This window comes from Fusarium pseudograminearum, chromosome 2, assembly GCF_000303195.2.
Source record: "Fusarium pseudograminearum CS3096 chromosome 2, whole genome shotgun sequence".
Lineage (NCBI taxonomy): Eukaryota > Fungi > Ascomycota > Sordariomycetes > Hypocreales > Nectriaceae > Fusarium > Fusarium pseudograminearum.
In genome coordinates, this window is record NC_031952.1 from 6,431,998 (window position 1) to 6,457,217 (window position 25,220).

Sequence of the window (25,220 nt, forward strand, 5' to 3'; positions counted from 1 at the left end):
GGGAGCGCTTTAGCGAGAAAACAACGCCATCTACCGTTTCTCCCTCCCCCAAGGCATTCTTTCACTACGTCTCGCCAAGGATTGGGGCTGAGGATAATCGCCGCAATTAGACATGTCTATTGTTGTAAAGCCATGTTTGGCATGGAATTAAAATGGGCTTGATCATTCACGGAAACCTCATCTGCCGGCGCTGAGGGGGGCTGGGAGTGCCCGAAAGAAGCTTAAAGCAAGCCACACAAATCAATAGACTGAATCTCTAAATACAAGGTTAAACAGGCCTCCGGGCAGCAACCTTTAGCGGATGAGCCTCAGTGTTGTAAACAAACAGATTAGTTCCCTCGTCTCCGCCCAACACGTCCCATTCGCCCTTGCTTTCTGTCTGGATCAGCCATTGGTACTTGAGTGTTTCAGCGAGCATGAAACTAGCCATGATGCCCCCTCGGGGTCCGTCGCCAGACGGAGAGAGCACATTGCTGATGCTCGCAAATCCGTCACCGACACGCATCGTCCTGTTCTGCGCTAGGGTGTAGGCCCAAGCTACGTCGCGCCAGTACTGAGACTTGGTATGCTGGTAGGCATAATACCAGCTCTCCACCGCCTCTGGGGATTGGCCAGCTGCGAAAAGGCCGTCCGGAATGAAAAAGCCTGCGCGTGAATACAACTCTGTTTGGTTGTTGTTTTCAGGCTGCGACAGGAGATCTGTATCCCAGCTGTACAGTGTTGGGCCAATGCCCGATGCGGTGTATCGGTAGCCGTTGGCGCAATACTCGCTAAATGACAGTCCATAGTCTAGCCAGTCTGGGCGGTCCATGGCTGAGCTTCCCAGAATGAAGGAACCTCCAATAAAGCAGGCAAGAAACTCTGTATAATTGACCTGCTCTGTGCCTGCAAATGTCGAGACGAAGGTCAAATCTGGTCGCGAGGAGGGATGCGAGACCAAATGCTTGATGGTCGAGTCGGCAGCTTTGGTAAATCGCTCACCATAGTGACCGAAGCGCTCGGGATCATAGACGAACATCTTGATAAGATACTCGTACGCTGAATCGTTACCCGATGTCCATCCTCCATAGTTGTCCAGAATTTCTCCCGTTTCGATACTGAAGTTTCCGCCTGTGAGGCCAGGCCACACTTCCGAAGAAGGTGAAAGCCAGTAGTCTTCAGCGCGATTGGCAAGTTCTCCATACTGAGGGTCTCCAGTCAGATCGGAGAGACGTTGCCATTCGAGAACAAGCGAACCCATGACAGCTAAGCCCGTGGTTCGCTGTCCATCTTGCGTCAAACTATCACTACCATCACTGGAAGTTCTGTTCTCGATAAAGATGTCGTTCAAGGGGATGCCGGTTGGTGTGTCAAAAGCAAACTTGAGAGTGTCGGCTAGTGTCGTGGCTTGGGTGAGTAGCGTATCAACCTTCTTCTCATCAATCTTGAGATGACGGAACGGTCCCTTGAGCAAATCGTATGCGCTCAGCAAACCACCAAGATAACGGATATTAGTCTCGAAAAGGCTGACAGAACTAGGCTTTGGGGTATTCGTTTTGGTGAAATTGATAGTAGGTATGAAGTCGAGAATTGTTTCAACAATGTCAGTTTGCTCCATCAGAATAGCAGTGTCGAGTCCATCAACAGCTGTGACGCCCCATCCATTGCGATCATCTGTGTAGTTGTTGTACTTGGGTCGCAGAGAGTCATGAGGGAAGGCATGTTCATAGTATCCGTTCCATGCAAAACGGAACATCTCAATAATCTCATCTGCGCGCTTGTTCTGGTCTGGTTCAAAGCTGGTGTAGTCATAGCCACGTCCACGTTGTTCCGGATAACGAAGGTTGCTGTCGGATTTGAGGTTCTTCTGCAAACCAGACACAAGGAGTGGTAGCCCAAGGCTATAAAAGAAAGACGAAAACAACATAATGACTGTTTAAAGAGCGATGGAATAAAGAAAAGAACAAAATTATTCAGAGCCCAAGAAAGCGACAACCATTATATTCATATTGATATCAATCGTGCATCTCTATACCGTCTTTACAAGACACATAAAGGGTTCAGATAGCAAAAGTCCCTGTCATTTTACAAGCGGGGCGCACACCGTACATTGGATGAAGCAATAGGGTTCATCGGGTGCAACGGGCTACTCTAGAGTTTGATGAGTTTATGCACAGAAATGTCCGGGAGCTAAGTAGATCGACAGGAGACAATACAAAAGGGTCAATGCGTTTATCAGGAACCACGCAGATCTTGAAACGCCGGCAGTTGAACAGCAAATCAAGCTTTGGGTAGAAAGACAGTAATTTCGGATGTTTCGGTACGCCGGAAGCTTGTTCAGATCATTTCAACAAGAAAAATTGTTAGGAATCATGACGATAAGTTGAGTTGATGTGGATGTCGACGTTAGTTTAAGGGCAGGCTCAAACAAACGGGATGGCTGGAATAGTATGTTTGAAGATTAAAATAAGTTGAAAGCAAAACAATCTAGCGTTTAGTCTAAATTCTATTTTTTCTATCCCATCATATGGAGTCGTACGCGCATAGATATAAGTACAAAGGCAAATTAAGCACTAGTCATATAAGAATGCAAGTCGTTTGCCTCCATGAACTCCTTCCAGGTCGTCAACTTGAGCCCGGGTAGCTATAGTTACATTAGCATTATTGATAGTCTTGATTCCTCTGAAATATTCTTACCTGGTTGGCTTGGACAAACTCGGGTCGTTCATAGATCATACCGAAATCTCGGAAAATGAGAAGCTGCTCGGTAAAATCCAAGGCAGTCACGTCACCCATGTGCTTCTTGAGGATGCCTTGAAATTCATCCGAGGACATCTCATGGTAGCGGATGTCGATATTGTATGCTGCAAAAATGTTAGCCGATGTCATCTTTAAAGATTCATTAGCAACGTACCTTTCGCCATAGAACGAATCTTTTCTCCTTCCGAAATAGCCTCGGAGTAAAAGGCGATAGTCTTCTCAAGACATTGGTCGGGATGATCGAGGATGTACTGCACCAACTTGCCCGTGTCGGAGATGGCGACATTTGGGAGATTAGCAGTCTCGGGTAGGACGAAAGACCTCAAGTAGGTTCCATCCGCTTGCTATTCATCTTAGTCAGAAATGTGTCTGCAGTTGAAAATGTCCACATCTACGTACCTTGATAGGAAGATAGGTGCTAGGCTGAGTGATACAGTTCTCAAAGTAGTTGGGGAAAAGTATAGCAGTAGTCTTCTTCCACAACTCAGGCTTCTCCTCGCGAATGTACTTGGAGACAGCAGCCTTGCTTTGCCAGTGATAGACATGGGGATAAAACCCTTCCGAGATCTTGTTAGCGTCCGGAAGATCTGCCCATATGAGCTGTTCAAGGTGAGGTAGTCCAGCAGCAATGTCCATGATGGACTTGCCCTGGGCTTCTTCTCTTTCGCCAGACATGTGCTGCCAGAAATCAGTCATGGCGAAGATAACGTGCGCATCATGGAAAGCATCCTGAAGACTTTTTGAGTCATCGACGTCGGCCTGCTGGACTTCGATGCCGAGTTTGGCTAGCTCTTGAGCCTTTGGGGAGGAAGTGTTGCGAGTCAAGCCACGAATGATGTAACGATCTGGAGACTGGGCGAGGATTCTTGCGACAGAACCGCCCTGTTTTTGAAAGACAGTTTGTGAGCTTTGTGATTCAGGGTAGCTGAATGTGAAGAGAAGGCCTTACCTGTAGACCAGTTGCACCAATGATGACAACCCTCTTCCTCAGAGGAGTACCTTGAGCCATTGTGCAATTTGGTGTTGAGATGAACGTTGAAAGATTTAGATGAGTGTATTGAACCGAGAAAAAGGATACTGATGATTAAATCAGATATATTCACCTCGTTGTGTTTATATATCAACAAAATCTCGGCCAGACTGCGATTCCCCATTCTGTGGGTCTTGTTAATGATCGAAGATTTGTACATGTCATTGAAGAATTTGCCGCTGATTCAGCGGATCGAACACCACTTTTCTTAGACCTACACGCATCTTTGAAGATCCACAAGTGCCGAATCTCGGTCTTTGCAAAGTACCGTAGAGCGATGTTTGAATCAAAATCTGTTGAGAGACGAGTTCCAAATACTATTCCATTCTCTCGAGATGAATCATCACCACCATCTATTTATGCTAGGCTCGAGTTGGACAATGTCTTCCTACATATAACTGTTGAACTTAGTTTACGTCACAGTTCATACTCGTTGAATTTCGACTAACGCGTATTACTAAGCGGAAAATTCAGAGAAAACCATCCAAGACTCGAGATCGATCCTGCAACGAACCCGCAAAAATAGCCGATAGACAAGGTCTTACGGATCAAGCACACTTTTGCAGCAACAATGCCGGATCCTGTAAGAGGTCGAAAGCCGAAATCATGTGACTCTTGTCGCAAGAAAAAGGTAAAGTCATTGACGCCACCATCCATTCTTGGAAACAGGATGCTCAATCCTTGTCTTCTGTTAACTGATCTTCCTGTTTCTGTATTGTGCTGTACTTATTCGAACCTACTAGATCCAATGTGATAGAGCTTTACCTAAATGTGACTATTGCAAACACCATAACTTGTCTTGCTCCTACAAGCAAGCAGCAAAGGCAAGAAATGCTGCGTCAAGGTAAATAACTTTCAGATTTTGTATTGTCCCTACTACAGCGTTGTTATACGTTGTAGATGTTAGCTATTGAGTGGCGTGACTATATCTGATGACTGAAAATTAACAAAATCGATAGATCTGCCGACTCCTTGCATCTCAGCGAGGCATCCGGACCGGAGCCTTACCAAGAAGAATTGAGCAATTCCAACTCGGATTGTAAGTTCCGCCTCGCGCCGTTCCCTTTCCAAGATTCATTTTTGAACTTACGCAAATAACTTTGCAGTCCAAGACACCTCCGATACACATTGCCGCTATTCATATTTAGAAGGCCTTCAACTATTAAACGGCCTATCATTTTTCAGCGACGTTGGTCAAAACTCGATACAGCTTGCAACCGGGTCAACCCTCACAAGCAGATTCTTCCCAAGTCATCCAAAGATCTCACCTTATAGTTCTCAGTTTTCGTCTCCAGGAGACAATCAACAACTTTTGACCTTTGACGCAATAAAGGACTTTGCTACGGAATTTTCTTCATCTGCACAATTCCTTATCTTTCCAACCTTTAGCCTTCATCGTTTCATTTCCATAACGTTACCTCTTGCATATAAAGACGCTCCTGACTCATCAGAGAGACACATCGGTGTGGCTAGTGCCAGGGCTTGCATACGGGCCATGCTGCTAATTGCCGATGTTTTTGGTCACCATATTGCAGAGGTTGGGGTGTCTACACCACAAGAATATGCGAGGGAGATAGAAAGGTCGTTGCCAGTGATAGTCCGAGAGATGACGATGGATGGTTTCGAAGCTTTGACAATGCTGGTGAGCACATTCTCATATAACCCGGTGAGTACCATGCTAATGTCGTGACAGATTATATACAAATACTTCATTGGAGACCTCCACTCAGCGTCATTTCTGATCTCCATCATAACCCGGATGATGTTCAAGCTTGGAGCCCATATCTCTCCTCCCACTACAGAACCATACGACAAGGGAAATGTCAACCATCACATGCGCGACCTTTTCTGGGTCTGCTACAGCATGGACAAAGATCTCTGCCACAGAATCGCCCAGCCACCTGCTATAAACGACGCCCATTGCGACCTATCTCTCCCCGACAACTATGCCGAAATGCAGAATTCCAACATCCTTAGCCTCAGCCAATTTTCTCCTTACAATCCTGCGACTGTGCCACTTTATCCATGGGATATCCGGTTGTCCATCATCAAGTCTCGAATACACGACGATCTCTATTCCATGAGCGCGTTGAGACAGCCTGAAGCCGAGATTCTAAGGCGAATTCGATACCTTGATGAGGAGTTGGAGGTTTGGCGTCTGACTTTACCTCTAGATCATCGGCCAACGCTCTCTTTCTTGGACAAGACACCTGTGGATGCGCACACGAATACACAGGCGATAATGCTTCGTCTCTCGTATCACCATTGTGTCATTTCCATTCACAAGGCTAGATGTAGGATGTTTAACCCTGCCGTTGGTCTGGTCGGTGACGGCCATGAGGCCAACTTGCAATTATTGGTTGATGCTTCCAAGTCAATCTTGACGTATCTGGAAAAGGCTTTGCCAGTTGTAGCTCATGAATGCTTTTGGTATGTCGATCCTGATTATCGTACAAGCCACATTTTATTCTTTACTAACTGTTGACTGATATCACAGGATTATTCTCTTTTATCCCATGACAGCCATCTTCACAGTCTTTTCCATTGCGCTCGTCAATACCCAAACAAACTCCGTTCACAGCAACTTGGCATTACTTCAGGATTTTACGAGAGTGATTCGACAGATTCCCATTCGAAGATTGACTGTCGCTGAAGTTTCTCACTTGGCCTTTATTGAAGACCTTGTAGCGGAGATGAGCAGACTGATGGTTGCTGCAGGTGAGAAAGAGGGGTACTAGACTAGCGGTAGTGGTCTCCAGAAAGTATCATCATCACGATCGGATTGGAAATACAACCAACATAAACTCGACATAACCTCAAACTAAAGTCCGATAGCATTCATGATGGTCTACGGTGTTTAGCTATATCCGAAACGTGGTAATAACCATTAGTATTTGGCTGAGAAATCTCAGACTATATCCGTTGTGAAGTCCGTGTTAAGTCCCTCGCAGCGGACAAGTACAATTGTCCGGGATGCAGCCACGTAAAGGAGCCAATCAACGACCAGGATTCACGACAACCACATCTTTGATTGGTCAAGCATCATCATCAATCCAAAGGGTTGTATTATTCGCTTTGGGCTGAAGTGCTTACTCTGTGCATAACTTCGATCTTATTTGGTTGGAACTTCTGTAAACGTGTCTTGAGATATAAGTAGAGTGACTTCCCTCCTGGATTATGGGAGAAACACTTCCCATCATCATCATCTCCAACACAATCTACAGCATACCTCCATTGACTTGCCTCGCTTGTATATCAAGAGACCTTTAACACCAACCAACACTACCATATTTTCAACATGGAATTTCCCAACACTCCTCTCATCGGCGGTGCAGCTGACATCCCAGTCAACTCCCCCACTCCCATCATGTCTTTCACGCCTGTTACCCTCCCTGCCCAAGACCGCAGAGTCCCTCTCGATATCAAGATCACGGCCCCTGCCACTGGCTCAAACCTCCCCATCATCCTCCTCTCCCACGGTCATGGCCCAAGCAACTACTTGTCCTCGCTCAAAGGATATGGGCCCATCGTTGATTGGTGGGCTAGCCACGGCTTTGTAGTAATCCAACCAACCCACCTAAGCTCCAGACAGTTAGGCTACCAACTCTCCGGCGAGAACATCAGGGAGCTCTTCATGGATGAGCGAGTCAAGGATATGCACCGAATTCTTGACAACCTTGACACTATTGAGGAAACCGTGTCTTTCATCAAGGGTCGCCTTGACAGAGACAGAATTGTTGTCGCGGGTCACTCTCTTGGATCGTTGACGGCCAACATTCTCCTCGGCGCTGTCAACACTGATCCTCGCGACGGCGAAAAGATGCAACTTGCAGATTCCCGTATCAAAGCCGGTTTCATCATGGGCGCTCTTGGTAACGGAACCACCGATATGTCTGAAGCAGGTTCCACCATGATGCCATTTTACAACATCGACTTCTCCAACATGAAGACACCTTGCCTTGTGGCGTGGGGAGACTCGGATGTGAGCCCTCACTTGACATCCCGTGGCGCAGACTGGCACGCAGACCCCTACACAGAGTCGCCAAGCCCCAAAGCCTCTTGGGAGATCAAAGGTGGAAAGCACGGATTTGGTGGTGTCAGCGGCTGGGATGCGCTTGAGTGCCAGGATGAGAGTGCTGAGAGACTTGCAGCTGTTCAAAGAGTCAGTTGGTCGTTTTTTAGAAGTCAGCTGTATCCTGGCGATGATTCTTGGGAAAAGGCAAAGAAGGCTATTGGACAACACGCAGAGATTGGAAAGATTGAAGAGAAGTAACGATTTGTACTAATAATGGTTATTTGATGGGTCTTGCATGGGTATCATGGGCAAAGAAGTGTTATACAATTTACTAAATTACATACAAAAACAGTAGTCGAAACCTCTCGTTGAGTTCACATTCTATCATGTCCTGTTCATCACGCCTCCATTTGTTCCTGCATTAGAGGATGCGCATCATTCTCCTGATGCATCGCCTGGCGTTTCATGCTCTCCAAGATTATCTCCTTCACATTCGGCTTATGCACCGTAGTGGTGAAGAATAGCGAGTACACTGATGTGAAGTCCCAAGGACGAAGTCTCTTCCACATGAGACGCATGGCAGTAGGGCCCAGTGGGATAAAATTCGGGAATGCATAGTGAAAGAAGAAGACCTGATGGTTCTCGTTGTGGTGGGCACGGTTGAGTCCGGACTTTTAAGAGTTAATGTGTGCTTTTTCGTGTTTTTAAAAGGGCAACGTACCAGAGATATGCCGATAGTGTCGCCAGTGAACTAATACAGTTAGCAACCTGGACTGTAGACCATTAAGAGGTACTCACAATATTGTTGTTCCAGTGCAATACCGAGCTTCCGGGGAAGTGGCCCCCAAGCTTGACCATAGTCACTCCAGGAAGAATATCCTGAGTCTCGCCATCAAAGAATACTCGCCGATGTTCGGTGTCCTCACGATTCAACCACTCCTGGTCCTCGGCAGCAAGATATACGGGACAGTCAAACTCTTTAGCCCAGTCCAGGCGAGAGCTATAAAAATGAGGATGAGAGATTGCAATGGCTTTGAGACCACCATGAGACTTGACAAACTCAATGGTCTCTTCATCCAGTAAGCTGATGCAGTCCCAAAGAACATTGCCATGCTTAGTTTTGATGAAGACGGCACGTTGACCAATGGCTACCTGGGACTTTGAGAATATTGACCAGATGCGGCCGTCGTGCTCGTCCTGTTTGAACTCGTTTCTGTGGTTCACTTGGAGCTTTTCGAGGGTGGTCCAAGATTGGCCGGATGGGGGAACAAATTGTCGGGGCTCCTGTCTCGTATTAGCTACCTTGGTCTTCTGTCATATTTCAGTGATCATCAGGGGATCGGAAGTGCATACATTACACATGCGACAGGTAGATGGTCTTTCGTCGAAGGGGATGCCGAACTGCGTTCCGCAGGTCACACAAAGAGCCAGGTTCTTAGACGTAGCCATGATATCGGGTTGTTCAAAATAATGATAAAAGGTACAATATTATCTTTGATAGAGTGTTAATGATGAGACACAAAACCGTGACACTAGAAGGTCGTCCCTCTTTTTATATCCGACGACCCAGCCCATGATGCAACTCAAACCATCAAGATCGGGAACTTCCTCGATTATTGATCGGTAATAGTTTAAAATAATTTCAAACCAATCGTGGCGCTTTACTCTGTCTACCTTTCCGTTTGTCTGCCATCTTGAGTTTCGGGAATTATTACTCAGCGGGAAATTGAGGCCCTACGAGGAAGATATGCGGGGAATCGAGTAACGTCGGACTAAACATTTGAAAGACCGAGAGAGCGAACGACTTTTGCGATGGGCCTTGAAACTACTGCCCCGGCTTACTTGAGTAAATCTAATTTACCGTCGGCGTATCATCTATAGTGAAGAACTGGAGGTAGCCCGACTGATGCCCGCTGACCTAGCTTACAAGTGCATCGACGATCCTTCTACGTCACATTTCCATCGTGCTTGTAATCTCAATGGAGCGAAACATGACGAGAGATGATTCCTCATCAAAGCGAGGCGCGATATGCGCATAGTGCTTACATGGAGTGATCAATCCTGTGAGCTTGGCAACCTCGCCTCTCGTTTCAAGCAATCAGAAAGCTAGAGTGAATATCTGACATAAGACTAAGGTGCCAACTGTGAAGCAATATAGCCTATAGCAAGCTGTCATGTTATTGGAACAGATAGATGAGATAAGCTTATCCAGACGCGAGTTCTTAAAAACGAGTATTTCTGCTGCGGATAACTTGATCTATTTATCTTCATCATTTTACCTCTTTCCAAAATCTAGCTTTGCTCATCATTAAACAATCATGGCCAGGACCAAGCCCAACTTCCCAGGCTTCAAATCCCTGTCAAAGAGAGTGTTTGTCCGCGAAGGCGAAGATCTCGGAGGAAAGCAACCAATTCCGGGTCACCCTCACGCCGTCGTCGTGTACGGCTGGGGTGACGCACCTCCAAAGCACGTCTCCAAATTCACCGACGGATATCGCCAACTCTACCCACATGCAAAGCAGATTGCAGTCCTCTCGCCTATTGGTCAAGGCTTTTTTAATCATGTATCCAAAAGAACAGAAGACATGATGCCTGTCGTCAATGAGCTATTTTCTCAGGACAGAGCTAGCTCATCTGACTCGATTCTGCTCCATTGTTTGTCAAATTCCGGCGTCGGTAACTATTCATGCACATTGAACGCCTACAGAGAGCTTTACAATGAGCCGATGCCCCATGTCTTGACCGTCTACGACTCGACGCCTGGACAGACCAAGCCCACATGGTCCAACCTCAAACGATGGTCGCGAGCCATGGCTATGGGTCCAGCAGCCAATTTCCCCTGGCCTTTCTTCATCACACAATCATTTTGCATTGGTTTCTTCATTTTTATCCACCTTTTTGACCTTATAGCAGGTCGAGAATCGAATCCCAAGTTTTGCGAAAGACTGTTCTTTGATGACAAATGGGAGAGTAAGGACAGCACAAGGTTGTTTCTGTATGGGACGGAAGATATTCTGATCCCGGCGGAGCATATAGAGGAACATATTGCGAGAGGCAGGAGGCTTGGGTATAAAACCGAGAGTCAGATCTTCGAAAGTGGACATGTGGATCATATGAGGAAGAGTCCAGAGACATACTGGGAGACGATTGACAATGTTTGGAAGCGAGCCATAACTGAGTCCTAGGTAACCATAGGTGTCAAGGTTGTCATTGTATTTTCTTATGTATCTATTTCGGTTCCCAACTATGCTACATAGGTTTACTGTTTGCATTAAAGCCGAGATCATATGCTGCAAACCCTGCCCAGCGGTCATTGTCTCGTCGTTGAAAGAGTCGAGTGTAGAACCATGAGCATGAGATAACCAAAAATGTGAGAACAGCTGTTATACTGATATAGACCTTCCAATTAGTAGCACCTTGGAACTCAAACAAGTTTGTGGTCCACAGAGTCTGGCCTCGGTTAGAATGTGAATCCTGAGGACAGCGATTTAACACTTTACTTACAGCGACCAGTGTGGAAGGCAAAAATAGCAACGTCAATATTGCGATACCCTTGAGGGTTCTGCTATCATTGGCTTGTAGTCCGGCAATAGCTAGATTGACTCTGCTATCTTTCTGGGCTATCAAACTAGATGACTGAAGTCAAGCAATAATGTCAGATGAACAACCCTTGGGTAAACTGGCATTTGAAGGAGTCTTACCGCAGTGATCTGACTAGAAAGTCTCTGTTTCAATTCTGATACACGATCTGATAACGGAGTCAACCGCTCCAGAATGGCATTGAAGCCATCTTTCAGTTCCGAACTTTGACGTGCGGACAGAGAAAGCATCCCCAGACCTTTGCGCAATTCATCCGTCTCATTGATAATTTCCAAGCAACGGTTTCCGAATCTAAATGCATACGACAGAACAGTTCTACTGTGGCATAACTCAAGGTTAGTAGCGTGCAGCTGATGAAGAAAGCTCTCGACGGCTGACATGGACCGCACTTCATGCGACTGAACTGAACCAGCTCTCCAATCTGGATGCGTCATGTTTGTCACTGTCTCAATCAGGGCGACTTCATTCCATATCTTGGCGATCCAGTTGGTCCATCGCTCGTAGCGGTTCTCGTAGATAATTGATAGGAAGTAAAGAGGATGGACCCTCAGTGGGTCGATGTTGGCTATGCATCGCGATCGGATATCTTTGGCATCATTTGCGTATGTTGCGCTCATGAATACAAAGCAGTCAAGGGATGCAAGGTGTATCCTCATGGAGCAGATAAGCGAGTTGCTGTTCTTTGGGCACCTAAAGACGATATCTAATCGGAGGTCAATGGGTGATTCCTCAGGACTTGGGACATTCTCTTGCAAGCTCTAGCTTGATGTACTAACTTAGATGGGTAGGTGTTGTATCATCGTCATCATATTGAAGGTAGGTCGAGATGAACGGCAGCCATGTCATAAAGAGCCTCTGCGATTGGGTCCGATTAAATCTGGTCACATCAACGATGCAACCCAGAGTATCCATACGAAGTTGTAGAGCCCGCCGTGCAGTCGTAGGGTCTCCAAAGGTGGTTCTTCTCGTGTCAACAAACAGATATAAAGTTCAGTGGGAATCCCTTACATCAGAACAAATTTCCGGCATCCATCGAATGACTCCTCTATCTTATCGGGTGTATTCCAAAAAGTGTCCTATGAGTCCAGGTAATTAGAATGGGTTAGATGATCTCGGTGAGAGACCAACCAGTTTAGCAAGCCGCGACTTGAGAGCACTATCATCCAATATTTCGTCTTGGAATCCCAAAACGTTCATGTCCCATATTTGAGCGACAGTTTGTCCGGCACTGAAAATACCATTTTGTATTTTTACCTCATTCACTGGGTGCATTTCTCTGCGGTACATCTGTTCTAGTGGAAACGCCATTACCGATATAAATAGCGCAAATCACTATGTATGGAGTTGATAGTTGTGGTATGTGAAGGCTCGTTACATAGACGGAGGGAAAGAGAAGAAAGACGTTTCCTCCAAGATGCCAGATCCAAGTATTTGAGGAAAGCAGCGGCTGAGTCATTTCACAATACATCTGCAAGTTGTGCCAGCACAGCCTTTCTTTCAACCTGCCATTAACGTGGGGGACTAGTGATCAGCGGATTGATTGGTGGTTTTCTTCACCAGCTGATGCGATTAATGCAGTGGTTGCATTGGGTCTTGCGGCTGGAAAGGCGCAGCAAAATAAGGCTCAATGTTCATGTATAAGAACACAGAATCATTACCGGAAATAGTTCGATAGATATTAAATATTGCTATTAGATTAGTAAGTAGTGTCAGTTAGAAGCTTGTACCCCCACACAACAGATCAACAACTAGGCGTCACATTTTTTAAGATCATGCAAAACACCAAATAAGCGAGGAATAAGAATGTAAGTGTAAGAATGTATTAAATCAATTCATGTGATATCATATACGCCGTAACAATGATGCTAGTTTAAAATGTACAACAATTTTTTACAAATAGTAAATAACGCGACCTTCAAAAAGCCTTCTCGCTGTTCGTGAAACGGCACAACTGGCAATCTCATCGTCGCCCTTCTTCTCCACAAGCACAGGGATCGTTCCCTTGCCGTGCTCAATCAGCACTTGTCTCTTGTTGGACATGGTCTCCCGCTGATCCTCTTGCGACACAGGTGATGGTGTTCGCTCAGGTGTAGGGGGTCCCTCGACCATGGCTGATAGCTCTGCGGCGATGGTGCCCTGGATGCTGACTGCTGAGCCAAGGCAGACGGCGCCTGTGAGTTGGAAACTGGGGTGGGGCAGACCCATGGAGTAAGACAGGACAAAGATATCGGGGGTCTTGCTGTCGGGGGATCGCTTTGGTGGTGACAGAATAGCGATCTTGGGAGTACCGCGTGTTAGACCGGCGGCCTGGGTGCTTGTCGCGAGTCCCATTGCTACGGCTGCTTGGCAACGAATGGCCTCAACAAGAGCGTGCTTTGTCTCAGGGACGTCATCTGACTTGAGATGTTCGGCGACAGATGCGGCGCTGACCATGACGAAGGGGTTGGCGGCGTCAATCAATGTCGCACGGATCTTGAATGGCGCAACGTTGGGCAACTGAGCTGAGGGATCAACCTCGAGCCAGTCTTGCTTGTTGCCTGTGGGGAACAAGCAGCCGACCATGCTACCGGCGGGATCAACAAAGGCACACTTGATTTCACTGCCGGAGGTCTTAACACCGGGAATGAAGAAGTCGCCATCCTCCTTGAAGTCGCCGTTTCGGTCTATCTCGACAGTCTCGACAATAATTCTGCTGGTGTTTGTGTTGAAGATTCTGACATCAATCGTTGTTTGTCCTTGTTGGGGAGTGACAAGACGCTCTTGGACAGCAAAGGGACCAACACCAGAGCTCATGTTTCCACAGTTGCCGGAAAAGTCGACGGACTCTTTGCCAACGGCGACTTGAACAAAGGTAAAGTCGACATCAGCATCCTCGCGGTCCGAAGGCGCAATCACAGCAACCTTTGAAGTTGTTGATGAACCACCGCCAACACCGTCGACCTGCTTCGCGTCGTTGTTTCGTGATCCGAGAGCTGAGATCAGGTGTGGAGCCCACTCAGATTCCTTCTGGGGAAGGTCTTTGCGGTGGATGAAGAGACCCTTTGATGTGCCTGCGCGCATGAGCACGCATGAGAGGGCGTGGCGGGTGGGATAGTGCTCCTCCACCTGGGTTTGAACCTGGATAGCCATTGTGATAGCGTAGTATAGTGTAGTTGGGTATCGAGTCAAGCCAAGTAGTTACAGTATGGTGTCGTTGTATAATTGTATCAAGTAAAGCAAATAAACACAATATACATTACTCGAGAAAGATACGAATAACTGAAAAGAGAACAAGAGTTAAATAAATCTTGTTTACGGCAACGAGTTCGCCATTTCTCGGGCTTGGTACTGCCAACGGGTATTGGCAACGGATTAGTGACATGGTTCTTGCACTCGGAGTGTCATGCCCCGGGAAGGGAACAGTGAGTCTGTGGATATGCCATGCAATGCCGTGGGAGAAACCTGGTGCCAAGTTCCCGTCATATCTGCTGATGCTACAGGGCCCCTGTTCCGCGGGAAGAGAAACGGAAGACGGGAACGGAACAAGAGTGGCGAAAAGCGGTTAGCTCAACGACCCATGTATTGAAACTCTCCAGAATTGGAGCCGTTGAACCCGAAAATCGGGTCTTCCAAAAAGGCAGCATCTTGATTGGAGGGCCAGTACGTCTGCTGTTGCTGTTGCCATGAATTCCCATTCTCCATCTCGGCAGCTGTTGCCGGCACCGACACATTTGGAGTCATGAGGCCAGGGTTCATTCCCGTGGGAAAGTTATTTGCGGGGAAATAGACAGGTTGCTGTTGTTGCTGGTGGAGATAATGCTCTCCATCAGGACCCTGCTGCGCCATTTTTGGAGTTTGTTGCTGCTGTTGATGCTGGAACTGGGCATGGGGGTGCGGATACGGTCCAACCTGGTTCGAGTTCGCTCCGTATGCGGTTGGTTCGTTGTTGAAGTCCCCTTGCTGATTATCGCGGAGGAAGCTCTGGATGATGCCATCGATGTTGATCCAGTCCGATCCAGGCGAGGGCACAGCACTGTTGGGGCTGACTTCGACCGTGTGCAGTTCCTGACTCGAAGGTGTACCGTTGTTGTTCCGAGGGTTTGTGTTATTAGGTAGACCTTCGTAGTTGTTGTTTGGTTGGTTCGCAATGCGCTGCTGTTGTTGCTGTGGCTGTTGTTCCCGCGTTCGTGTGGCGGGTTCAGCTTCCAGTGCGTCATCGGGAATGTCCTCCACCACAACACCATACTTACTCATGAGCCTGTGAATGATAACTGCAGCCTTTTGAACCGCCGAATTTGTCTCTTGGTTTTCTTTAAAGACTGACAGGCATGTCATCAAATTGAGATAGGCTGTGGAGCCCTTGCCATTTTTCGCTGCGATACGGCAGTGGATTGTCGCAGCAACATACGTTGCGTAAGAGATGAGGTACGGCGCGCGACGAACGGAAAAGGCGCGGTGATAGGCGCGTAGAAGGGTGCATATGCTTGACGCCGCTGCTGAGCATTTGATGACCGAGTCAACAGAGATAGAACGGAAGGTGTTGTATAAGTGACCATCGGCAACAAAGGGTCGATGAAGAAGTATCACGAGGACGTAATACATGGCACTAGATTGTTAGCCGGATGTCATCTCATCAGCCGTGGAAAGTTGACTTACTGAAGACTCAAAACATGAGGCGGGGGAACTTCAGCACCAGGCTGGCTTGCCGCTTCAGGCTTGAGGTGATCGGGCAGCCCATCCTGCCATTCACGCAGCTTGCGCTGCAGCTTGTCCAGCATTGTGGAAAGCTCTCCTGGGTTCTGGTCTGTCGTCCGCACGGTGTATATGCAACTCATAATGTCACTCATCACTATGGACAGCTTACACAAGGCAGTGAAGGTCGAGATACTGTAGGCTGGTGAGCCCGTGTAGTCGTTCTTGGACGTCGAGTAGGCAAAGGGTTGCCAGAACTCCAGCTCCGAGTACGTGTCGACGAACTTGATGGGGACCATGGCGTCTGCTTCTTTGAGAGTTACAGGACGCCCTTGGTACAGGCTTTGGATCTTGTCGACCACTGGGATGAGTAAGCATTGATAGACACGATGGATGAGGATGAGAACAACATACCGAAAGCCCCCCAAAATACACGCCGACGTATCTCGAGGTCTTCATCTGAGAAGATATGCGAGTTTGTCAAGTCGACATGAAGCCCGAGATCAATCAGCATCCGAAACGCGAGTCCAGCGTACAACCAAGCAGCACTCCTCTCATCACCGAGTGCAAACAAGGAATTGGTCATAACAAGCAGCGCCTGAATGGTAGTGATGTCGCTCCTGTCAAGCGAACCGCCCAGCAGCTCGCGCACCCTCTCGCGATACCTCCATCCCGCGGTACGGACATCGCTCGGATCCTTACGAACCTCGAGGCGCGGGCTGAACTTTGATGAACCAAAGTAGATGGCGTTGAGTAGAAGCTTGGAAAAGTAGGGTCCACCGCAGGCCATGTCCCGCATAAAGGCTGGCCGATAGGTAATCAGGAAGGAGTGGTGCTGTCGGTTCCAGTGGAGCGAGAGGAGATGCATTCCCAGGTCAGGATCGACGCCGTCAAAGTCGAGCTGGCCCTTGCTGTAATGAATGTCCTCCAATTGGCCTGATTCAAGCAAGGCAAGTATCGCACGTTAGTTTTATCTGTTGACTATCTCGAGTAGTATAAAGGGAGGTACCCACGTTGCTTGGCCGCTTCTGCGATAAGACCACGTTCTACCCAGTGGTCCGGCATTCGCGGATTGCCTTCTTGCTCTACAGGCCGTTCCTGATCCTGGGCATTATCTTCAAAGAGGGCGCTGGTGCGACCATGATAACTTGATTCGCCATTTGCTAGGACGAGAAGACGGGCGACACCTGGATCCATGGGTCGCGATGATGAGTCTGGAGCAGGTTCCTGCCAGGATTGTTGTCGAGGAGCAACAGCGGCAGGCTTTGTGTCACCACTACTGCTACTACCCCTACCGCGGGTGCCATCATGGCTCTTTCTTCTTGATTGCTGACTACTACGTTCATCTGGGACTGCAGCTGCTTCACTATCACCTGTCGCTGACGAGGCTGATGCGGGTGCTGGCACCTCGTTGGACTGCCGGAGAACCCCGCTTGTAGCGCTCGCGCTTGGGGAGACAGTCCTAGCCTTGACGCTGACGCTACGGTTCTTGCTCTTGAGACGCTGATGTCTCTGACGACCTTCCGCTTTATTGACGTCGGGAACAGGTTCGTAGACGCAGTCTTTCTCGTATGTCTGGCAATTGATGCATGACGGGCGTTGTCCGTTGCATTTGATCTATGGTTGGCTGGTTAGTCCCGCGGGAAGACTGATGCATCAGAGACTTTGTATGAGGGGATGGGTGAGCTGTCAGGCCGGCCTGCAGGGAGCAAACATGGGGAACATGAGGAGAAAGGGGAAAGATGGGGTACAAGATGATTAGTCATTGGGATGATGTACCTTTCTTTTGCGACAAAAGGTGCAGGCTTCAGTTGCACGCCTGCGGACGCGGGTAGAGGAAGGCTGAGCGTCTGGCATAGTCTGAGGGTTTTGCAGTATTTGCTTGGTGGGAAGAAGGAAAAAAGAGGGAGAAGCGCGCCACGGGAAGAGACGGGAAGGCACAGAGAAAGACTGTTGCTGAGCTGGGCCTTTTCTCGGTCGGATCCACTATTGATCCGCGGCTCTGTTTGCGGTTAGCGGTTAAGGGCGGGATATTCTAGGTCTGCTATCTCCGTCTTCCTCACTGTATCTCGCTGTCTCTATTGCTGATGTCCTACTGAAGCCTTACCCGTCCGTAAGCTTCCGTCGTTCCCTTCCCCCATGGGACGGACCAGTAATTAATTCAACTAATAATTAGTGGACCATCGTTATCTTTGAGGCTCAAACTCGGACGTTGTATCAGCGAGGCGCTTCGTCTTCGTTTAAATAAACGGCTTATTAACCTCGTCCTTTCCCGCCTATTTTTTAATTAGTTCCCTTTTTCTCGCGACCGTAATCTCTTTTTGGCCAGGATTTATTATTGTGCATTGCATATTCCCCATCACCACCTTCACTTTCAGCCTCACAGGAACCAACCAACATAACAAAATGGACGCCGCACAAGCACAACAACCCATTGCTCAGCAATTGCCCAAGCAATTGACTGCACCCAAGATTACTCCCCAGCAAAAGAAGAAGATCACACCTGGTATTTCTCTGGCTGCCGGTGCTGTCGCCGGTGGTATTGAAGCCACCATCACATACCCCTTTGAGTGGGCAAAGACTGTTGCTCAACTGGGTGCCAGACAACCAGGCGTCAAGACGTCGCGATCGCCTTTTGCCGTCATTGGAACTACTATTCGCTCCGATGGAGTTCGCGCCATCTACACTGGATGTTCTTCGTTGATTGCTGTATGTATCGCAATGCCTATATCTATGTGCTGTGTCTAATCTGTTTGACAGGGAACTGCTGCCAAGGCTGGTGTTCGCTTCTTGACTTTTGACACTGTCAAGGCTCAATTGGCCGACTCAAATGGAAAACTCACCCCAGGAAAGAACATCCTTGGTGGTATGATTGCTGGAGCTGTTGAGAGTGTGACTGTCGTTACGCCCACTGAGCGAATCAAGACTGCCCTGTAAGGACCCCTGGCACATTTCATCGCGAAATAAATACTAACATTATTAGAATTGATGATGCGCGATCAGGAACCAAGCGCCTCAATGGTGGTTTCCACGCTCTCCGCACAATTGCCGCTGAGCGAGGTGTCCGCGAGATTTACCGTGGTCTCACCTCCACAACCCTCAAACAATCCGCTACGTCCGGTGTGCGAATGGGTTCTTACAACATCCTCAAGGAGTTTGTTGGTCCTGATGCCAAGAACCCCTTCGTCACTTTCGGAATCGGTGCAGTCGCTGGTGTCATTACCGTTTACGCGACGCAACCTTTTGACACCATCAAGACAAGATCGCAGTCTGCCAAGGGTGTGTCTATGGGCGAGGCGTTCAAGGCTGTGGTTCGCGATGGAGGTGTGAGGGCTTTCTGGAGTGGAAGCACCATGCGATTGGGTCGATTGATTCTGAGCGGTGGTATTGTTTTCACAGCTTATGAGAACATTGCCGCGCTTTTGATGGGTGGCAAGTAAAAGGGATAACGCGTTTGATGAGGGAGGGAAGAGAAAGGGTAGCATTGGATGATATCACAGCATTTTAGGGTGTTTGGTGTTTGTTTTATTCCGTAAAAAGGGCATTGCATTAGATTTATGTCAGGTAGAATGAATTTACGCGTTTAATCGGAATGATTGTTGCATCATTAACATCGTCGCATAATTTGTTTTGGGAGTGATGCGCAACTTATCGGTCGAGCAAGCAGAGGGTATCGTCTTAACATTATTTATGACGACATTGCCTTTTCTCACTTGACATTCTCAACACCAAAAACAATTTACACGATAATTGTCTTCAATTGCAGTCTTAAGGGAGTGTTAGAATTGTTGATGTCGTGTTATAACCCATCGACTGGCATTACAAGACAGCACTAGGGTTACATCACCACAGTTGAATTATGTACAGTCCCATAGTTGAATCACAATGATGTATATCCTCATTAAAATATATTACACTGATATTCTGATCCCAATTCGATTATGGGAAACCTCATATTCGATTAAATGTTTCAATTAATTGTGCGTTGTTAATCGTGTCAAGTTACCCTGCATCCAAAATGGAGACGACTTCGCCCATGGTGACAGTGCATTTACGATCGGCGTTACCCATAAAAAACCGCAAAATAGAGATATAACCTTGTAGTTAAGCTTCTTTGCCAATGCCTTCCCCCACAATATCGTCGATGCCAATGAATTCGATCTGCATTGTCTCAGTATTGGTAAAAGCTTTGTTCATATATTGCGCTTGGCATTGATGTTGGCATCTGAACATCACTTGTAGATGAAATAGTATACTCTGTTGTAATTATTCCACCATTTCTCATGATAATCCTGCAACCTACTCTCTGTCTGTTGGTTCAGATCATCGCCCAGGGTCACAGTCTCGCATGACTCGAACTGCACTCGCCACATCGCTTACCGTTTACCGCTGACTGATACCGACAGTCTGTCTGTCATGTGCCCAGACTGAGACTTTTACCCAGTCCTCGGTCCTCCCCCGCATTGGCATCGCTCCCCTTCGCCTAACAGAGAAAACTGACCCGTGGAATTACCACGTTCCCAGATCCCAGACCGGGGGTACGGGATCGGCCTTCGGAGTCGTATACCACATCCAGCAAACAATTTGACCCCAATTCCCTGTTTAAGCTTAATTTTCAGCTCCCGCCCTTCCCGTACAACATTCGCTTACCATCTCTCTCGCTTCTCCTCCCCAAAATCGAGATAAATCTCTCTCCCCCCCCAAAAACCGGGAAGGCCTTGGCATTTTAGTCCCGCGGGAATCTCCACGATGCAGACGTGACAATAGTTTGGTCTAGTCTCCCCAGCTTTGCGAGGTTTTCCCCGCAAAGACTGTCTAACCACACGATTCGAGGCCCTCGTAAGCTGGGTTCTCCGCGTCTTGGCAGTTAAGCTTAACCAAGCTAGTTCGAACTCTAACGATTAGAGGGATGAAGGGCGAGAACTTGGACGCACTGACGGAATTTTCCCTTTGCAACTTTTCGGTTATGCATGATAAACCAAGTAGAGACTCTACTCCCCAAGCTTTCGCCAAGCTGTGTATATAAGTTGGGCATCCTCCTACCCCAGATTTTGGACCAGCAGATCTCACTCTCCAGACTCTCAAGCAGCTTCTTCCTGGTCTCTGCAGCATCCTCTCTCATCTATACAACTCTCTTCCCCATTCGGTTGCTTAACAGCAAGTCGCCACTATGGTTGCAACACACAACAACGTCAGCGACCATGATGTCCGCGACGAAAAGCTTGAACTCGCCGAGGTTGAGGTGGTTCACGCTCGCGGCAACATTCCTCCCATTGAGATTCAGGCTCGTTTCCCTCTTCTGAGGGATCTCTCTGAGACCCAGATGGCAGCTCTCAACAAGAGCGTTCTTCGCAAGGTTGATTGGCACATGATGCCTTGTGTCACTCTCATGTTCCTCATGAAGTAAGTCAATTCACACTCAGCCCTATGAAACTCAATGACTAACAATCTCTACTCAGCTACCTCGATCGAATCAACGTCTCCAACGCTCGTCTGGCCGGTCTCCAGGAAGATCTCGGCATGTCTGATACGATCTGGAACACTGGTATCTCTACATTCTACGTCGGTTATCTCATCGGCCAGCTCCCCGGTAACCTCATCATGGCCAAGACGAACCCCAAGCTTTTCCTTCCCGTTGTCATGCTCATGTGGAGTGCTGGAACCATCTGCATGCCCGCCATGACCAACGGCGTCGGTTTCTGTGTCGTCCGCTTCTTCATCGGTTTGATGGAAGCTCCTTTCTTCCCCGGTCTGACTCTCATGACTTCTTCCTGGTACACCAAAGAGGAGAGTCCCTTCCGAATGGCTATCTGGCACGCTGGTAACACAATCTCAAACATCATCTCTGGTTTCCTCGCCGCTGGTATTCTTGAGCATATGGACGGCATTGCTGGCATGCACGCTTGGCAGTGGTTCTTCCTCATTGAGGGTATCGCCTCCGTTGTCATCGCTATCGTCGCCTTCTTCGTCCTCCCCTCTTGGCCTAAAGACACCAAGTTCCTCACTGAGCAGGAGCGCGAGATGGCTCAGTACCGTATCCTCGTCTCCAACGGTGGTATCGATGAGGGTGTTGGTGGAACCTGGGATGGTGTCAAGGACGCTGTTCGCGATCCCTTCACCTGGTACTTCTGCCTCATGCACTTCGCCCTCGTCACTGCTCAGAGCTTCAAGGATTTCCTTCCTTCCATCATGAAGACCTTTGGCTTCAACAAGATGACCACCTACCTCATCCAGGCTCCTCCCTACGCTCTTGCCTACATTGCCGCCTGTCTCATCGCCTGGTCTTGTGGTCATTTCATGGAGTCCACATACCATATTGTCATCCCCATCATCCTCTCTGCTGCTGGTTGCGGTATTCTCATCGGTACCATCAACGTTGCCGCTCGCTACATCGGTATCATCCTTCTCGTCTGCGGTACCTACAACGGTCTCAATTTGCAGCTCTCTTGGGAAACCACTGTCGTTCCCGCTCCTCGTGCCAAGAAGGCAGCTCTTATCGCCATCGCCAACTGTATCAGTCAGGTCAGCCATTGGTTCAGCCCTTACTTCTATCCCACAAGCCAAGAGCCTTTCTACCGCATGGCTGGTGGTCTCCTCCTTCTTGGATGTGCCCTGACTATTGTGTCTGCTTTCCTCGTCCGATGGAGAGCTATCAAGCTCAACAAGAAGCTCGACGAGCAAGAGGGCTGGACCGAGAACTCTGGTGTCGAGCGCGGCTGGCGATACAAGTACTAAGTCTTGCATCAAGCAAGACTTGTGGGCAATTGTGGACTCGAAGGGTTTGGTGTGGTGGCGTCTAGAATGTGTGGAGCTATGAGAAGAAATTTGATTACTATTACACATTATATTTACGAGTAATGAAATTATGTTTTGATCAACTAGTATCCCATTGTGACTAGCAACGAGTCTGAAGCTGATAATATGAGTATTAATGAAATGACTGGAGAGCCTCAACGCTCTTCGTATTGTCGAACAACCTCCACTGTCTGTAGAATATGAGACTCATCAATACTTGCTCCATGACCTCCGCTCTCATTACCAACACTGTTCCGCTGGGCGCCATCATCACCAGCTCTAATCTTGGTAGTGACGTACGATTTTCCGTTGGGTATAAGGATATTCTCGTCACTACCCATGTTCTGCTTATAGTGAGCACTCTCTGCGTTGTCTGTTGCGCTTCGCGACCTCTTAATCGATCCGCTCATCATCTCGAACTGCGACCGGGAATCACTAGACGAGTATCCCGGCTTTTCCTTGTGGAGAATCGACTTCCAGAGCATTGGTATGAAGGGGAAGCAAGCACAGACAAGGCCGATGCCACACTCGGCGATTCTAGTTCTGGTTAGCTGCGAACAGACTTGGAGAAGTACTAGTGACTCACCCAGTCAGATTGATTTGGAGAAAGACATAGGTCTGATCCTGACTTTCCCCCTTCTGGATGATGAAGACAAGCCTAACGAGACTAAAGATGCAGGCAATGCCACCAACTCCAAAGATAGCGACGATCTTGAGTTTGGCCATCAGCCCTACTTGAAGTTTCTTAGTAAGGGGGCAGGGCAGAAGAAGCACCACTATGTCGCTGAGAAGACTGATGATATTGTCCACAAGGATGAGGGCACGCTGATTGAAGCATTGGCCATCGGTTGTGGCCCCCCAGAACATGGATATGGGACGACAGATGAGCATTTTCAGAAACAGCATGACGACGTAGTAGATACCCATGACGATCAGGAAGCCGTAGATCCATTTTACATAAGTCTTATATGGGGCAAAAACGCTGGCTAGGAAGAGCAGGATGGCAGCTTTGATGGCAAAGACCGTAGGGCCATAGGTGACCATTGTTGCATAAACTGTCTGGCTTAGAGTTAGAAAATGACGTTCGTTACTGGATGTGACTTGAGGCAACTTACCTGGCTATACTTAGGCACTAGATCCTCAGGAACATCCCATTGATGAAAGCCTCCCCCATATCTCAGCACTTTATACTGTTAGTTTTGCAATCTCCAGAAGCCTGGTCCAATCTACTCACTTAATAAGCATATCACACAATATCCCATAAACCCAATCTGAGAACACGATGTTAGTTGGTGGCCAGTATGGGGCTTTCACACTGATAACCTACATATCCGATAACACAAGCAACTGTATCTAAGTTAGCAAGTATAAAATGAGAGGGTTGATTCCATTCGTACTGTCATCTATCCGAAGTCTCATCGACAGTCTGTAACGGGCCCATAGCCGAAGTAACATGAAAATGGAGCAAACCGACATGGCAATGGAATTCGATATAATGCATATGTAATACATTTCACGATCAGGTTTGACCATGTTGACTCTCAGCTTAGGTATCGCAGCGTCAAACACTCGGAAACGTTATAAGTGAACGTGAGCGACTGGGAATTTGATTTGAATGTACAGACAATTAGATGATAGGTAGCGGAGCTGAGAGGATGCAATGCAATGTATATCAACAAAGTCTCCTGATTTGCTACAGGGCCAAGAAAACCGAAGTGGCAAGTCTTCTCAGCGGCCATCAGCGGGCGGTTACAAGATTATTGTGCTCGGACATTTGGGCCATGGATGTCATAATTGATAAAAGCTAGATAGATTCTGTAATAAAACATGACAGATAACCGGGTGATGGTCTTCCGACTACAAGGATTCGACGAGAGTCTCGGCCTTGAGGCAAGATGTTTGCCCCTGAGTTGCGCTGTATTATTCGATTGACATTCATACGGATATCGATTCTAATCCAAGGTTCCTCTTGTTGTGTTGGCTATGGCTCGGAGATCAGGTATATGAGATCGTAGGGTTTGATTGGTTAAGCGAGCTTGTGCGGGCTGAAGGCGTTGGACGCGGCAGGGAAAATATTGGGTCTGGATGAGGGCTCGGAACTTTAATGACTTGTCAAAGTTTCACGATAAAGCCTACAGAGTAGGCCTATAGGCCAATGGCCTGCTATAACCGACATGCACATCAAACGTTGATCACCTTCGGTTATACGGGTCTAACGTTCGTCAACAAGCAGACAAGCTAGAGATATGGCGCATGCACTCTGTATTTGACAAGTAAAGGACTTTTACATAAAGATCTTCACTCGCACACTAGAGAAGGAAAAAGGTGCCGAGATTAAATTCTATTCAACCTGGCAATCTCGGCACTCAA

At 47.9% G+C, this 25,220-nt stretch overlaps 12 protein-coding genes across 12 annotated transcripts; 5 read left to right on the top strand and 7 right to left on the bottom strand.

The window, feature by feature from the left end:
• Positions 1-268: 268 nt before the first annotated feature.
• On the bottom strand, positions 269-1,906 carry FPSE_05354 (uncharacterized protein; the record flags this gene model as incomplete). Its single annotated transcript, XM_009258472.1, has 1 exon — positions 269-1,906. The coding sequence occupies one exon, from the start codon at positions 1,904-1,906 to the stop codon at positions 269-271; it is 1,638 nt and encodes a 545-aa protein (XP_009256747.1).
• A 639-nt stretch (positions 1,907-2,545) lies between these two features.
• On the bottom strand, positions 2,546-3,748 carry FPSE_05353 (uncharacterized protein; the record flags this gene model as incomplete). The annotated part of the gene is made up of 5 exons (XM_009258471.1): positions 2,546-2,623; positions 2,677-2,843; positions 2,894-3,083; positions 3,139-3,621; positions 3,689-3,748. The coding sequence occupies 5 exons, from the start codon at positions 3,746-3,748 to the stop codon at positions 2,546-2,548; spliced, it is 978 nt and encodes a 325-aa protein (XP_009256746.1).
• A 592-nt stretch (positions 3,749-4,340) lies between these two features.
• FPSE_05352 (uncharacterized protein) lies at positions 4,341-6,507 on the top strand (the record flags this gene model as incomplete). The annotated part of the gene is made up of 6 exons (XM_009258470.1): positions 4,341-4,352; positions 4,513-4,613; positions 4,729-4,808; positions 5,203-5,411; positions 5,463-6,199; positions 6,267-6,507. 6 exons carry the CDS (start codon positions 4,341-4,343, stop codon positions 6,505-6,507), a joined length of 1,380 nt encoding a protein of 459 aa, XP_009256745.1.
• A 560-nt stretch (positions 6,508-7,067) lies between these two features.
• Positions 7,068-8,042, top strand: FPSE_05351 (uncharacterized protein; the record flags this gene model as incomplete). Its single annotated transcript, XM_009258469.1, has 1 exon — positions 7,068-8,042. One exon carries the CDS (start codon positions 7,068-7,070, stop codon positions 8,040-8,042), a length of 975 nt encoding a protein of 324 aa, XP_009256744.1.
• A 140-nt stretch (positions 8,043-8,182) lies between these two features.
• Positions 8,183-9,233, bottom strand: FPSE_05350 (uncharacterized protein; the record flags this gene model as incomplete). Its single annotated transcript, XM_009258468.1, has 4 exons — positions 8,183-8,455; positions 8,506-8,535; positions 8,583-9,068; positions 9,138-9,233. 4 exons carry the CDS (start codon positions 9,231-9,233, stop codon positions 8,183-8,185), a joined length of 885 nt encoding a protein of 294 aa, XP_009256743.1.
• Positions 9,234-10,102: 869 nt separating this feature from the next.
• Positions 10,103-10,969, top strand: FPSE_05349 (uncharacterized protein; the record flags this gene model as incomplete). The annotated part of the gene is made up of 1 exon (XM_009258467.1): positions 10,103-10,969. The coding sequence occupies one exon, from the start codon at positions 10,103-10,105 to the stop codon at positions 10,967-10,969; it is 867 nt and encodes a 288-aa protein (XP_009256742.1).
• Positions 10,970-11,033: 64 nt separating this feature from the next.
• Positions 11,034-12,001, bottom strand: FPSE_05348 (uncharacterized protein; the record flags this gene model as incomplete). Its single annotated transcript, XM_009258466.1, has 3 exons — positions 11,034-11,234; positions 11,289-11,420; positions 11,486-12,001. The coding sequence occupies 3 exons, from the start codon at positions 11,999-12,001 to the stop codon at positions 11,034-11,036; spliced, it is 849 nt and encodes a 282-aa protein (XP_009256741.1).
• A 1,273-nt stretch (positions 12,002-13,274) lies between these two features.
• FPSE_05347 (uncharacterized protein) lies at positions 13,275-14,513 on the bottom strand (the record flags this gene model as incomplete). Its single annotated transcript, XM_009258465.1, has 1 exon — positions 13,275-14,513. The coding sequence occupies one exon, from the start codon at positions 14,511-14,513 to the stop codon at positions 13,275-13,277; it is 1,239 nt and encodes a 412-aa protein (XP_009256740.1).
• Positions 14,514-14,930: 417 nt separating this feature from the next.
• On the bottom strand, positions 14,931-17,912 carry FPSE_05346 (uncharacterized protein; the record flags this gene model as incomplete). The annotated part of the gene is made up of 5 exons (XM_009258464.1): positions 14,931-15,969; positions 16,020-16,416; positions 16,470-16,991; positions 17,069-17,672; positions 17,835-17,912. The coding sequence occupies 5 exons, from the start codon at positions 17,910-17,912 to the stop codon at positions 14,931-14,933; spliced, it is 2,640 nt and encodes an 879-aa protein (XP_009256739.1).
• A 549-nt stretch (positions 17,913-18,461) lies between these two features.
• FPSE_05345 (uncharacterized protein) lies at positions 18,462-19,495 on the top strand (the record flags this gene model as incomplete). Its single annotated transcript, XM_009258463.1, has 3 exons — positions 18,462-18,764; positions 18,816-18,988; positions 19,039-19,495. 3 exons carry the CDS (start codon positions 18,462-18,464, stop codon positions 19,493-19,495), a joined length of 933 nt encoding a protein of 310 aa, XP_009256738.1.
• Positions 19,496-21,225: 1,730 nt separating this feature from the next.
• FPSE_05344 (uncharacterized protein) lies at positions 21,226-22,790 on the top strand (the record flags this gene model as incomplete). The annotated part of the gene is made up of 2 exons (XM_009258462.1): positions 21,226-21,458; positions 21,515-22,790. 2 exons carry the CDS (start codon positions 21,226-21,228, stop codon positions 22,788-22,790), a joined length of 1,509 nt encoding a protein of 502 aa, XP_009256737.1.
• A 215-nt stretch (positions 22,791-23,005) lies between these two features.
• Positions 23,006-24,383, bottom strand: FPSE_05343 (uncharacterized protein; the record flags this gene model as incomplete). Its single annotated transcript, XM_009258461.1, has 6 exons — positions 23,006-23,387; positions 23,437-23,909; positions 23,966-24,033; positions 24,085-24,121; positions 24,178-24,197; positions 24,248-24,383. 6 exons carry the CDS (start codon positions 24,381-24,383, stop codon positions 23,006-23,008), a joined length of 1,116 nt encoding a protein of 371 aa, XP_009256736.1.
• Between the last annotated feature and the right edge of the window lie 837 nt (positions 24,384-25,220).